Below are 14,622 nucleotides of genomic sequence, written 5' to 3'. Positions count from 1 at the left end.
GGGTTGAAACCTCAGGTCCTTGAGGGACATGAAATGGAGACAGTTGGCTGTTTTAAATATTTAGGAACACTTATTGATAGTGGATTAACATTTGCTGCAAATGTGCATTTTAAAAAAGCAATGCAGAGATTATATCTCATTAGGAGGTTACAACAATTTGGTGTGAGTCAAGATGTCCTTGAGATGGTATACAAGAACTTGGTTGAAAGTCTCGTGAGTTTTAATATGATTGCATGGTATGGACTGTTGCCAATTAAGGAAAAGCAAAAACTGTGGTTGTGTGGTGAAGCCAAAGATGAATTTCTACTTGTGAACAATAAAGAATGTATAGTAAATTAACTTTTTGTTATTGTTGAAATATTAAAATTATTAATTGTAGAAACGTTCAATTGTGTATACTGATAAACAATAAAAACATATTATTCTCAGTATTTAAAAAGAATATATATTTTAATTAGCATTAGAAAAAACTAAATAGGTAAAAGTTTTGGTTTGACATGTTTATTTCAGCTGGTGTTGGGGATACATTTCATAACACAAAAAGATTGTATGTATTTTTTATTTTTTTTCAAAGAATAACCATAATTTAATTTCACTGAGGTAAATAATGTTCAGTGATTCGCATTTAACCAGTCATTTTAATAAAAAGACATAATAGAAATAATAAAGACAACTCTATAGGTGAAAAGGAATTACCCATCATGCCCATAACCATCATACAGAGATCAGTAAAACACAAGAAATCAGGAAAACTCATGTATAAAACTGATCTGATACCAGGTATTAACTATGCAGACACGAGTTCAAAAAAGCTTCGCTCAAAAGTGACAAAACACTGACATTTAAAATCAAAGCTTCACTCAATGAAATCACATGAGAGTTTGATGAGTCCTAAACCACAACACACTAAAAATGTAATTTCAGCCCAATTTTGAGTAAAATTTTGATAATCACAGTTGCTTGTTTATTATTAATTTTTATGTAGTTTATAGAACAAACATTTGGATTTGTCTATTTTTACCAATATGAGTTGAAATAGGCAATTTTTTCATAGTCTAGTTTGGGAAAGATTTCAAATCCCCACAAATCTGCTCTTCAGATATGCTCTTCACTATCATAATGCATTAATGCCTGCTGATGTTGAATATTTTATGTAAAATTATTACTTCAGTGATAAATGAACTCATTCCTCTTCTTACTTCTTCACTCTCAGTAGTTTCTGCAGATGAAGTTGAGTTTGTGAGTTTCAGGACGGCTGATCCAGGTCTGATCTCCTCCAGACTGAACTGCTCCAGATCTCACTGTGGGCTCACAGTCCTCCTCTGATGTGCCGTTCCCTGGAGCCCAGTTCTGATAGCACACGGTCTGTCCACTCACCCAGAACCAGATGCCCAAAGCGCAGGAGTGACGTAAACCCAACCACACCGCCTCAGTAGACGCCAGTTTAACCACGTTCATCACCTTATACTGCATCTCCACTGACTGAACCGAGACCAGATCCACATGATGCTGTCTGCAGTATCTCAGAGCTTCAGACCACGACAGATTCTGCTGGACCACAAGCAGTTTATCTGGACACAAAACAAAGCAGAAACTAGAGAGAGACTGATCAACAACAACATGCAGAACAAACACTGTGGAGGAATTTGTCATGTCAGACATGTAGAGTCAACTTTAAGAGATCTGGAGCTGATGATGGATTGAGTGTGTTTGGAGGATCTGCTCACCTTCATGACACACAAATGAAAACTTGTCATCACAGGAGATGTCATTCCATCGTCCCTGAACACTCTGAGTGATCACTGTACAGTTTTCTTTATTGTTTTGATTATCAGGTTGAGTACTATCCCAGTATCTGAATGAATAGTTGCTCTGATCTGACCACTGCCATGTGTCTCTGAACAGACCGATCCAGACTGAAGATCCATATTTCTGACTGTCATTAATGAACTTCTCCAGCTGTTGATTCTCATTCTGGTTCCTCACAGTGACCAGATCAATGTGATTCTGTCTGCAGTAACTCTGAGCAGCTCTCCAGTGCTTCGACTGATTGACAAACACCAGTCCTGTGCTCACTTCAAGAAAATCAGTCAAAAACACAACTTTATCAGTAAATTCTTAAACTGCTGTATGCTTTGGCTGTGAGAAGCAGCGGTGAAAGTTCAAAAAAAGCCTGCGTTATGAAGAGCTAAGTCACCATGAGTTGATTATGAATACTAATGATTACTTTAGTAAACTATTTAGTACTACTATAGTTTATAAAGTACAGCATGCAAGACTGTAATGATATTTATTCATTTATGTTGTTTGGCTCAGTCCCTTTATTAATTAGGGGTCACCACATGAATGGTGGTGACCAAATGAACCACCAACTTATCAATCACATGTTTTAAGCGACGATCACACTAGAGTTTGTGTGTGCAAAATTCTGTCATGCAGCGCTGCGAAAAGAGACGGGATTTAACAAGCTTGGTAGACATTTTAAATTTCACAGGTCAGAGTTCACCAAGCTTGAACTTTGCACCGCAGCAACATGCGAAACTTAATGCATGACCTTGCGTTTCCTGTCTGACGCATTCGCGTGCGTATGAATGGAAGTCTATGGGAGGAAAAGCCCAGTTTGACCGCAGCTTTACGCAGTGGATGCCCTTCCAGCTGCAGCCCATAACTGGGAAACGACCATACACTATCATTCAGACACATACATTACGGACAATTTAGCTTACCCAATTCACCTGTACCACGTGTCTTTGGGCTTGTTAGGATACCAGAGCACCCGGAGGAAACCCATGCCAACACGGGAATACTCTTATAACCTCTTTTTTTTTTTTTTTTTTTGTTCATATAAGGCAGGGGTGTCCTAACTTGGTCCCTGGAGGGCCAGTGTCCAGAAGAGTCACCTGAACCAGCTAATCAGGCTCTTACTAGATGTACTAGAAACTTCCTGGCAGGTGTGTTAAAGCAAATCGGAGCTAAACTCAGCAGGACACGGGGAATCCAGGGCTGAGCTTGGATGAGCCTGATATAAGGTTTGTCAGACATATTTGACTGATTATTACGAATTAGATCTGACTAAATATTTACTATTGTAACATTTACATTTCTATTTGAAGCATATTTGGTTAAATTAATGTTTTTACAGGTTTGTACTCACTGTTATAACAGATGAAGAAATGCATGTTATTTCTACATTCCTCAATAATCCAATGTCCATAATTTATAGCAATACACTCAGTAGTGCCGGCTGGTTGTCCAAATGTCCAGTTTAGAAAGAGCACAGGATCACCTGAAGACCAATGCCATTTATAAACACTCGTCCTCTGTAGACCAATCCAGATATTATGATTACGTACATTATTCACACTCTTGTTCAGCTGGATCATGTCCTTCATGTTGTCAACAGTGGCCAGATCTGTGTATTTCTCTCTGCAGTATCTCTGAGCTTCAGTCCAGTTCTTCTCCTCATTTATAAAGTGATACTGACGCTGAACACATTCAGATATGGAGCAGAGAGCTGTGAAAGAGACACTTTGCTTTAATGCTTTTCAGAACAGAGTCAAACCTAATGAAACTATAAACCATAAATAAAACTACAAACACACTCACCAATCAGGAGAAGAGGGAAATATAGAGTCTGAGCCATTTCTGAGGAGGAAACATTGAAAAACTCAATTACTTTCAAAACAATCACTTAATAAACATGATCATAACATGATTCACAATCATCAAGACAACATTTGTCAAAGACTGTTGATGTGAGTAGTTCTTACTTCAGAGCTGGTGTGTTTCTGTCCTCAGTCTGATGTTTCTGTCTGCAGATTCAGACTGTGATTATTCTATATATGCACTCATCCGTCATTCAAATCACATTTGTTTAATATTTTAAAACCTGTTTCTCATTTCACTTCCTCTATGTGTGCTTTAACTCCATTATTTTCCCATATTTGCATTGTGACATTTGTTTCAGTAAATGTCAGTAAATATGAATGACTGAAAACATTAATTGATGAACATTATAAGCTACATTTTAATCTGGTTTTTATATCATGACAGTTTTTTATTTTATTTTTTAATGGTAGTATTCATTATGTCATGGGCTAAATGTCAACTTTGAAGCACTAGTGACTATATTGATGAACAATGCTGTCTAAAGCCAGAGGCTAGAGCTGATGCAAATGAATCTCATACCTAGACAGCTACACTAGCTTCATTGTGTTGATCCCTAATCAGACTGATTTGGTTTTGTCAACTTAACCTTGCCATCCACAGCTCATACAAAATACTAAAAAATGAAAATGTTCATGTGAAAGACCTGAAAGTTTTTGAAAGAGGGGACTAAAAATACTGAAAGAGGTTTACTGGAGCTGCCAATACAATAATCCTTCACTAAGAAAACACTGGAAGTATCCTGGTCTGTGGTTTAATGTTAATTTGGTTTATCTTTCCTCATTTGTTTTTCCTGTTGCTGTCTTCTCATGACACCACTGAACAACAACAATGTGCTTCTGTATCAAACCTTACAACAGATATTTGACCATGATATATTATTAGAGTTGTATTTAGGTTATAATTTGTAAATGTGGATCAAACTGAATAGAATCCCTTGTTTCATTTTTTATTCCCATTTAAACATGTCTGGTCATTGGGGACAGTAAAACAGATTTAGACCTCAGTGACTAGGTAACACTGCATTTGTCACTGTCCTGTGGTGTATTTGTACTCTGTTCTCTGTGTATTCAATGTGCCACACACTTGTTTGTTACCATGGATTTTAATTACCTCCACCCCTTATCTTTATTATCTCATTGTTCTCCATGTATATAAGTCTGTATGTTTTAGGATGCTTTCACACCTGCCTTATTTAGTTCAGTTATATTGCACTAGAGTTCGTTTTTTCCTCTTGGCGCGGTTCGTTTGGGCAGGTGTGAATGTAGCAATTAAACTCGAGTTCGCACCAAAAGTGGACTAAAAAGTTGCATTATAGAATGTGGAAAATTATTTGTTGACAGTGCTTTATCAGCAATCTTAAACAGAGAGAGGGAAAAATATTACATGATGGATCGTTGGTAATATTTTCTGCAAGATGACCATGTCGCAGTTTGGCTAAATTGATTTACGTCTCCTGAAGTGACGTGTGATGCATTAAAACATTGTTTTCCAGCCCTAGCTGCACTTCATTTTCGAAATGTAGTTTGTCTAAAGTGATGTATAGAAACTATATATTATGAGCAGGGATATAGTGTTGATGTGGGACCGGAAGTGGGGAGCTGTTGACCTCGACTGGGGATGTGGTCGAATGGTGGAAGGAATATTTTGAGGGTCTTCTTAACCCCACCGACATGTCTTTCATTGAGTATGCAGAGACTGGGGATGCAGGGGTGGAATTACCCATCACTCAAACTGAGGTCACTGAGGTAGTTTGCAAGCTCTGCAGTGGCAAAGCAGAGGGGCTGGATGAGATTCACCCTGTGTATCTTAGGTCTCTGGATGTTGTGGGGCTGTCTTGGCTGACACATCTCTACATCATAACATGGAGGTCAGGGACTCCCCTGAGGCCCAACCAGTCCACATGTGTTTTGCAGACTTGGAGAAGGCATTCAACTGTGTTCCTCATGGCATTCTGTGAAGGTTGCTCAGGGAGTTTGGGGTCAGAGGCGTTTTCTTAAGGGCCGTCTCGTCCCTGTATGAACAGTAGAAGCCTGGTTCACATTGCAGGCAGTAAGTCAGACTTGTTTCCAGTGCATGTTGGACTCTGGCACAGCTGCCCCTTGTCACCAATTCTGTTCATAATTTTTATGGACAGAATTTCAAGACAGCCTTGGGCTGGAGGGGGTCCAGTTCAGGGACCACAGGATTTCATCTGTTGATGAAAGTGTGATAAAGGAGCTTTCGATTTACCGGTCAATCTAAGTCCCTACTCTCACTTATGGTCCTGAGCTTTGGGTCATGACTGAGAGGAAAAGATCTCGGATACAAGCGGACGAAATAAGTTTCCTTCGAAGGATGGCTGGGTGCACTCTTATGGATAGGGCGAGAAGCTCTGACACTCCTCCTCCACATCGAGAGAAGTCAGCTGAGGTGGCTCAGGCATCTGTTTCGGATGCCTCGTGGATGTCTACCTAGGGAGGCATGAGGAGCGGAGGATAGGAGAGGAGCTAGAGGAAGTGTCTGGGGGAGAGGGAAGTCTGGGGTTCACTCCCAAGAACTGTTGCCTCTGCGACCCAGCCCCAGAAAAGCAGCAGAAAATGAATAATGATATAATAAGCCAGTGCAGTCGTCCTGCCATAGTAAAACACAACCTTTTGTGTCTGCCGTTTTTTAACTTTCAGGAGTTCCATTGGCATTTTCCCCTACGTTAATACTGACTAATCAAAAAGCAGTTTAGGAAATATGTTCAACAACATCTTGCGAATAAGTGATGTGGATTTTGTCAGATGACTGCATTTTGATTCTTTTCAACTGGTTCGGACCAAAGCCAGCAGTGTGGTGTGATAACGACCCAAAGGCGGCAGAACTTGCTATAATGTATAATTTATTGGTTCGGATCAAATTAAGCGAATTACAGATGTGAAAGTACCCTTAGTCTTTGTTTGTCGATCATTAATTTTATTTGAATTCCATGATACTATGTTTCCAGTTTTATTTTTCCTACCCCCCTCCCCCCCTGTAGACTCTCTTGTTTCTCTAATTGTTGCTCTAGTCAAGATGTGCTACTCTGTTAACTAGTGGTGGGCAAAGCGAAGCTTCATGAAACAATGAAAGTCAAAGCAAATGTGTAGAACTTCAAAACATTCCGAAACTCGTCTCTACAGTGACACCTAGTGGTATTTTTTTTTTTTTACATATTGCTCTGGACAGCTACAGCAACAAAAATAAGTTTAGCAAATTGAGGAATTATACCCCACATTCTAGAGGTAAGGTTTCAAGTGAATTAGTGAAGCAGAGGGAGTTCCTAACTAGCATGCAGAGAGAATAGGTTTGAATACAGGGTCATGCAGCTATTAGTTTTTAAATGCTCTGTTCTTGTATCTTGTTTTAACATTGATCTGACATTCATTATGTGAATAAAAATGTCTTGTTTTGGTCATAAAGAGAGTTTTTTTTTTTTATCTGACCCTGTCAGTCAAACGCAGATTTGCCAGGTCTTTAATGTCAGGGATAGACAGAATACACAGACAGATAATGCTCAAACTGAAAGTTTATTTAGTAAAGAACAAAGGCAGCTGCCTTTTGATGACCACCATCGAAGACGCAGACTGGATTAAGTCAATAGAAAATCCTCACTCGGGTCCTTGGTTGAGGAGAGAGGTTGAAAGAGCAGTATGAGGAGCTCAGATCAAACCTGACGCATGAAATTTAAATGCTTCTGAAATGATGGATGCTTTGAATCGCTTCAGTCACATGACCTGGTGTTTTGAAACACTTTAGTCACATGACCTGGGTGTTTCAGATCATGCTTCAGTGCAGTGAAACACATGTGCTTTAGGATCTCGACAAGGTGTCGAAACCTCACTTTCAAGTTTTAATTACATGTCTTACCTTTGCTTAACCCAGTCAACAGCTATCTGAGGTTTGCTTCTTCAAGGTTATCTCTCCAGCCAGGTTTGCTGCATTAGCCTTAGACCATTTCCCCAGAGTCTCCAAACAACGAGGGGTGTCTATATTTTCTGTTTAATGCCTGCAATGTTTTACAGTTTGCATTACCCCCAATGCAATCAGTGAATGGGATTGTTTATTTTACTCTTAACCCCAAACACTTTCTGTTAACCTATATACTTTGTTTGGCCTTTCTGCCCAGACAACAATTAACCTACAAATCTTGATGGCCATGGGACAGAGAAGACACTCCACACAGCAACATTAATGGTTGCCTCACTTCAATTAACACCCACTGCTCCTGAGTGTCTCAGGGTTTCTAGTTCTTCAGCATGTGTTTACACAATGGTTATAAATGAGCAGGACAGTAGGGCTAAGGCAGCAGGGGGCATGGACAAAGTGGGTAGCCTACAATGTAAAATCACCTGAAAAAACATCATGCAGCCAGACTTCCAGCACATCTGATTCCTCATCCACCCATTTCAGCCAACCTTCACTTGAGGGGCAAGACTGAGACTCCAGCATGTCAGATATCCTCTGGTAGGGGATTATTACAACATCTATTGAGCAGCTGTCTACAGGCACTGGTGGAAAGGAGCTACTGTTGGCGGCATTACCACGTACTGAAGGCGGAGACAGAAAGCATATGCAATGCTCACATCTCTGGTAGGTAACATCTTGCCCTGAAAAGGAGGACTGACTTTGTGAAAACTAGGGAGGAACCCTGCCAACTGCAAAGGACAAGGTTGGGCCTACTCTACTACCTCTGACTGGAAGTTGCTAGTCAACCTGGGGAAGCACATAAAGTTCCAACATCACTCTGACCTGATGTAATAATAATTTCTGAGGCAACTAGACAGTTGATTATGCTTGAACGGATGAAAGAGGCAAATGAAAGGAAACGCTCAAATTACCAGGAGCTAGAAGAGCAGTGGGGAAGAGGGCTGGAAGGTCCACTATAAGTCGATTGAAGAGGACTGTAGAGGGTTTGCATTGCATTCACTCTGTAAAGTCTTCAACCAACTAGGCCTAGCAGTAGCAGCTAAGAAAAGGGCTATTAAATCCATTTGTGAAGCTGCAGAGAAAGCCACAAGATAGCTATAGAAAAAAAGGGCTGACCTTCTTGCTGTGAGGTGATAGTGCTACCCACTGCGCCGCAACAATATTTTCATCTAAACATTTAATGAGGACTATATTTGACCAAAACATGAACATGAGCTTTTATCTCTTCAATGTTTAATTAATATATATATATATATATATATATATATATATATATATATATATATATATATATATATATATATATATATATATATATATAGTTCTATAAGCAAATTAATTTATGTTTTTAAGCAAACTAAAGAATAAAGACAAAAGAAAAAATCATTTCACATTTGTTCTAATATGACAGCTATGCTACGTGTATTCATTCACTCATATCTGCTACAGATGAAGTTGAGTCGGTCAGTTTCAGGACGGCTGATCCAAGTCTGATCTCCTCCAGACTGAACTGCTCCAGATCTCACTGTGGGCTCACAGTCCTCCTCTGATGTGCTGTGCCCTGGAGCCCAGTTCTGATAGCACACGGTCTGTCCACTCACCCAGTACCAGATGCCCGAAATGTGGGAGAAACGCAAACCCAACCACACCGCCTCAGTAGACGCCAGTTTAACCACGTTCATCACACGACGCTGCATCTCCACTGACTGAACCGAGACCAGATCCACATGATTCTGTCTGCAGTATCTCAGAGCTTCAGACCACGACAGATTCTGCTGGACCACAATCAGTTTATCTGTACACAAAACAAAGCAGAAACTAGAGAGAGACTGATCAACAACAACATGCAGAACAAACACTGTGGAGGAATTTGACATGTCAGACACTTCGGCCGCATTTACACTGCACTGTTCAAGTGACTCCATTACGATTTTTTCTACCATGTGGCACAGATCGGATTTGGCTCATGTACATGTAAGCAGGAACAAATCGCATGGATTCTGATTTACTCAAATCAGATTCAGGCCTTGTTCATATTTGGAAATTTATCCAATATGAATCGGACCTGTGTTCTCGTGTCTGCAGTGTAAGCAGGCAGATCGGATTTTCTCCTGTCAATGCGAGTCACGCGTCATTAAAAACCATAGTGAAAGACGTTAAGTCTAACGCTTTCTTTTCAGAACAGACTTCAGCAAAGTCTCAAACCTTAAACCTCATACACAAGGACTTAAACAGCTTTTATATTGTCATGTAGCACAGGTATTTAAGCATGTTAATGAGAGCGAGAGAGCGCAATCTCCGCCGTGTAACCAATATAAACTAATATAAAACTAGTGCATAGCTACATCACAAGCATAAATCCCGCCATGGACATTATATCAAGATGCCTAAAGGTTTTTTAAAAAGCCTATATACCAAAAGAAGATGGACAAATGAGAAACTTTCTGTCATAAATTATAGTAAAACAGCTTGTCAAAAGCTGTGAACAGATTACATACAGGAATAGAGAAAAGAGCACTCTTATTATCAGCTGTTAGTCAGCGCATGCCCTTTTTTTCCCTGGTCATTGTGTCTTTGCCGTGTGATGTGTAAATGCAGACAAACGGATACGATTCACTTTTAAAAGATGATGTAAGCAGGTCATCAAAAAAGTCAGATACAGTCACAAAATCGGAATTGACCATCAAGATCTGCAGTGTAAATGCAGCCTTAGAGTCAACTTTAAGAGATCTGGAGCTGATGATGGATTAAGTGTGATTGGAGGATCTGCTCACCTTCATGACACACAAAAGGATACTGGCGATCACAAGAGACATCTTCCCATCCTCTCTGAGAATTCTGACTAATCACTGTGCAGCTTTCGTTACCTCCAGAATTATTTGGTTGACCAGTTCTCCAGTATCTGAATGAGGAGTTACTCTGATCTGACCACTGCCATGTGTCTCTGAACAGACCGATCCAGACTGAAGATCTAGAAAAGTTTCTGTCATTAATGAACTTCTCCAGCTGTTGATTCTCATTCTGGTTCCTCACAGTGACCAGATCAGTGTGATTCTGTCTGCAGTAACTCTGAGCGGCTGTCCAGTTCATCATCTGATTGGAAAACACGAATCCTCTGCTCACTTTTAAAAATCCAATGGAAAACATTATTTTATCTACTTATTCTTCTACTGCTTTATGGTTGAAATGTGAACAGATGTAGCAGTGAGAGCATCAGCAATGTTTATATTAACAAAAAATATTCATATTTTTTATATTTAACATTTTAAGTCCTTTAAACCAGCAGTTCTCAACCTTTTTTAACTTTTGGCTCCCTAAACCAAATACATGTTTTCATGATCCACCTTCAAGTTATATTTATTAATTTAAATGATAATTTTTGGCAATTTTTTGGTTGCAAATGTCAGCCATTTTCATAATTTTACTGATTTAAAAAAAGTTGGCCAAATTAAATATTATTCATTCATTTTCCTTTAGCTTAGTCCCGTATTTATCAGAGGTTACCACAACAGAATGAGCTGCGGACTGTTCCAGCTTATGTTTTTGCACAATGGATGCCCCTCCAGCTGCAACCCAGTACTGGAAACCACCCATATACACTCATTAACACACACACTCATACGCTACGGCTAATTTACTTAATCCATTTCACCTATAACGCATGTGTTTAAACTGTGGGGGAAACCGGGGCACCCAGAGGAAATCCACGACAACATGGGGAGAACATGCAAACTCCACACTGAAAAGGGGATCATTACAACATTTGCAATGGAGAGAGGAATGATTTGAGACAGAGAGCTGAGTTGATCACAACAACAAGGTTGGAGTTCAGGGGAAGAACGATTCCAGAAAGCAGGTAAGACAAAAACAGAAGTCAAAAATTAAATAAACAAGTAAATAAGAGGCTGATAGTGTGGTTAAATCTGAATACGTATTAAAAATCAGGCTGCCGCGAGGACTTTTTACTTGTTTGGATTGCTTTTGAAAACACTTTCGGTTGGGTTTAGGGAAGTGAGTGGGTGCTGGACAAGCGGTGCTTTTCAAAACACTATTGGTTGGGTTTAGGCAAAGGGGTTGGTTGGGGGAATCGGGTTGGTCAGTCAGTCAGCCAGTCAAGTGGCCTCTGGTAGATTTACGTGAGAACAGCAGGCGTGAATGCACAGAAGACATTTGAGATCTGAAAAAGCATACACAGCAGCCTCTAGTAGATTCATAAAAACAAAAACTGCTAAAAACATAGCTTGTGGCATGTATTTGGTGCTCTTAAAAAATGTATATAGGGGTACATAATCAGAGTGAGCCTGAGCTGTTTATATTGGCCAATATATCATGTCAATAGTCAAAATTGTCCTTAACTATGCTTTATTAGACATAATTAATATGCTGTATATAGTAGATCAAAGACGTCTAAAACAAGAACAGATATTGTTTTGGTTTTAGGTCAAAAGCAAAGTTTTAAGGTTGATTCCCTTCAAATGTTGTCTACTGTATACCAGCTACTATACTTTGTTCTAATTTGGGTGGTCAGAGGGGTTTTAAATAAATTACATCAAGTTAAAAGACTTTAACTGAAGTAATTTGGCATGGTTAAGTCAAGTTTTCAACAAAATTTGGCTGGTGAAAATGCAAAATGGGCGTCATGGGGGCAGTGTGGGTAGCACAATCTCTTTACAACAAGAAGGTCGCTGGTTCAAGCATTGGCTGGGTCAGTTGGCATTTCTATTGGAGTTTGCATGTTCTCCCCGTGTTCGTGTGGGTTTCTTCCGCATGCTCCGGTTTACTGCCAAAGACATGTGCTTAAGGTAAATTAGGTGAGCTAAATTGTCCATCGTGTATGAGTGTGAATGAGTGTGTTCAGATGTTTCCCAGTGATGGGTTGCAGCTGGAAGGGCATCCACTGCGTAACACATGTGCTGGATAAGTTGACACTTCATTCCACTGTGGCAAAAATAAAACAAATGAATGAATGAAAATGCAGAAAGGCTAGAGCTTTGGACAATTACTAACCACAGTGGCTGGTGAGCAAAAAAATGATTTTCAAGCCCTGTTTATAAGTATTATCCTACTTATCAAATCTTGTCCCGGGTGCTAATGCAGTCTCTAGCAGTCATGTCATATATGTTGCTCACTTAAACATTATAATCATCATAATAAATTAACTTACGACTGGACATTTTTACGTATGTTAAATTTAAAAGTAAATGACATTTTAAAATAAATTTAGAAGTAAATTTCTATTAATAACAGCTGGCATGTTCTCCCTGCGTTCGCATGGGTTTCCTCCGGGTGCTCCGGTTTCCCCCACATGTCCAAAGACATGCGGTACAGGTGAATTGGGTAGGCTAAATTGTCCGTAATGTGTGAGTGTGTGTGTGAATGTGTGTGTGGATGTTTCTCACAGATGGGTTGCGGCTGAAAGGGCATCCGCTGCGTAAAAACTTGCTGGATAAGTTGGCGGTTTATTCCGCTGTGGCGACCCCGGATTAATAGTGGGACAAAGCTGACAAGAAAATGAATGAATGAATAATAACAGCTGGCAGCCCGTCTGCAATTCCATCACAGCCCCCTGGGGTTGAAAACCACTGCTTTAAACTAATAACATTAGAATCACAATTTGGTTTTATTTTTGCTTCGCTTTTCTTCTAAAAGTAACATGTAGAATGTTCACTGTTGTCATATTTAAATGTCAATTTGAAGATTGTTTAAGAATGTTACTGTAAGGGTTTATACTCACTGTTGTAGCAGATGAAGTAATTGTTGTTATTACATGGCACAACAGACCACTGGCCATTTCTCATCTTAGAAGTACAATTATTATTGCTGGCTGGACTAGATGACAAGTTCAGATAGAGTGCAGGATCACCTGAAGACCAATGCCATTTATAAACACTCGTCTTCTGAAGACCAATCCAGATGCGTTCATCATTCACACTTTTCCTCAGCTGGATCATGTCGTTCATGTTGTCAACGGTGGACAGATCTGTGTATTTCTCTCTGCAGTATCTCTGAGCTTTAGTCCAGGTCTTCATCTCATTTATAAAGTGATACTGACGCTGAACACATTCAGATATGGAGCAGAGAGCTGTGAAAGAGACACTTTGCTTTAATGGTTTTTAGAACAGAGTCAAACCTAATGAAACTATAAACCATCAATCAAACTACAAACACACTCACCAATCAGCAGGAGGAAGTATTGAGTTTGAGTCATTTCTGAGGAAGAGAATTATAGATAAACAATCAGATTTATTTTAGAGTAAAACATTAGATGCATTAATGTAGAGTAAATCATTAATAAGAATATGAACAGATGTCAGAACAGTATTTGTGTTAAGACTGTAGATCTGAGTAGTTCTTACTTCAGAGCTGGTGTGTTTCTGTCCTCAGTCTGATGTTTCTGTCTGCAGCTTCAGACTGTGATTATTCTATATCATACCATATCATTTATTTATTCATTCCTCTAAACAGGCCTTTCTTCCTCTTTCAGGTGTATTTGCTTATTTATCTCTGTGTTGGTCTTTGTTGCTGTACTTCCCTGCATTACATTATGACACTAACCATATTCGAATAATAAATATACATTCTTCCATGGCAATTTACACCACTGGTCAGTTTGGGGATTTTTAAATGTTTTAAAATGAGCTTCTTCTGCTCACCAAGTCCACATTTATTTAATCAAAAATACATTACAAATTGTAAAACTGTGAAATGTTACTGCACTATAAAATAAATGTTTAAATGTAGTTTATAATTAAATTTAATCATGTATTCCAGTGATGTTAATGATGAATTTTAAGCTTACTCCAGTCTTCAGAGTCACATGATCCTTCAGAAATCACTCAAATCAAATCAAACCACTTTTATTATCACATCATCAGCAGCACGTGTGCTATGGTGAGTGAAAAGCTTAGGTGCTGACTCCAGACAGTACAAAATACTGATATAATACAACGACAAATACAACTCTGATATTAATAATTATTATAATTATTAATGGTTATAGTAATGTAACCCCACCAGTTCGAC

The 14,622-nt window shown here is 39.2% G+C and overlaps 2 protein-coding genes across 4 annotated transcripts; both read right to left on the bottom strand.

Moving 5' to 3' along the window:
* Positions 1 to 489: 489 nt before the first annotated feature.
* LOC110439916 (snaclec alboaggregin-B subunit beta-like) lies at positions 490 to 4,133 on the bottom strand. The gene is made up of 5 exons (XM_087260423.1): positions 3,771 to 4,133; positions 3,607 to 3,645; positions 3,155 to 3,514; positions 1,728 to 2,075; positions 490 to 1,571 (listed from the first exon to the last, which is right to left on the bottom strand). Exons 2-5 carry the CDS (start codon positions 3,641 to 3,643, stop codon positions 1,210 to 1,212), a joined length of 1,107 nt encoding a protein of 368 aa, XP_087116549.1. The 5' UTR covers positions 3,644 to 3,645; positions 3,771 to 4,133; the 3' UTR covers positions 490 to 1,209.
* A 4,816-nt stretch (positions 4,134 to 8,949) lies between these two features.
* On the bottom strand, positions 8,950 to 14,025 carry si:ch211-225k7.5. Of its 3 annotated transcripts, NM_001100080.1 has the most exon segments (5): positions 9,026 to 9,394; positions 10,374 to 10,721; positions 13,334 to 13,681; positions 13,774 to 13,809; positions 13,956 to 13,994. In NM_001100080.1, coding segments are annotated over 4 exon segments (1,095 nt in total). In that variant the 5' UTR covers positions 13,808 to 13,809; positions 13,956 to 13,994; the 3' UTR covers positions 9,026 to 9,029.
* Positions 14,026 to 14,622: the final 597 nt, after the last annotated feature.

Source organism: Danio rerio, chromosome 7 (assembly GCF_052040795.2).
Source record: "Danio rerio strain M-AB ecotype USA chromosome 7, GRCz13ab, whole genome shotgun sequence".
Lineage (NCBI taxonomy): Eukaryota > Metazoa > Chordata > Actinopteri > Cypriniformes > Danionidae > Danio > Danio rerio.
This window is presented reverse-complemented; position numbering and strand designations above follow the sequence as displayed.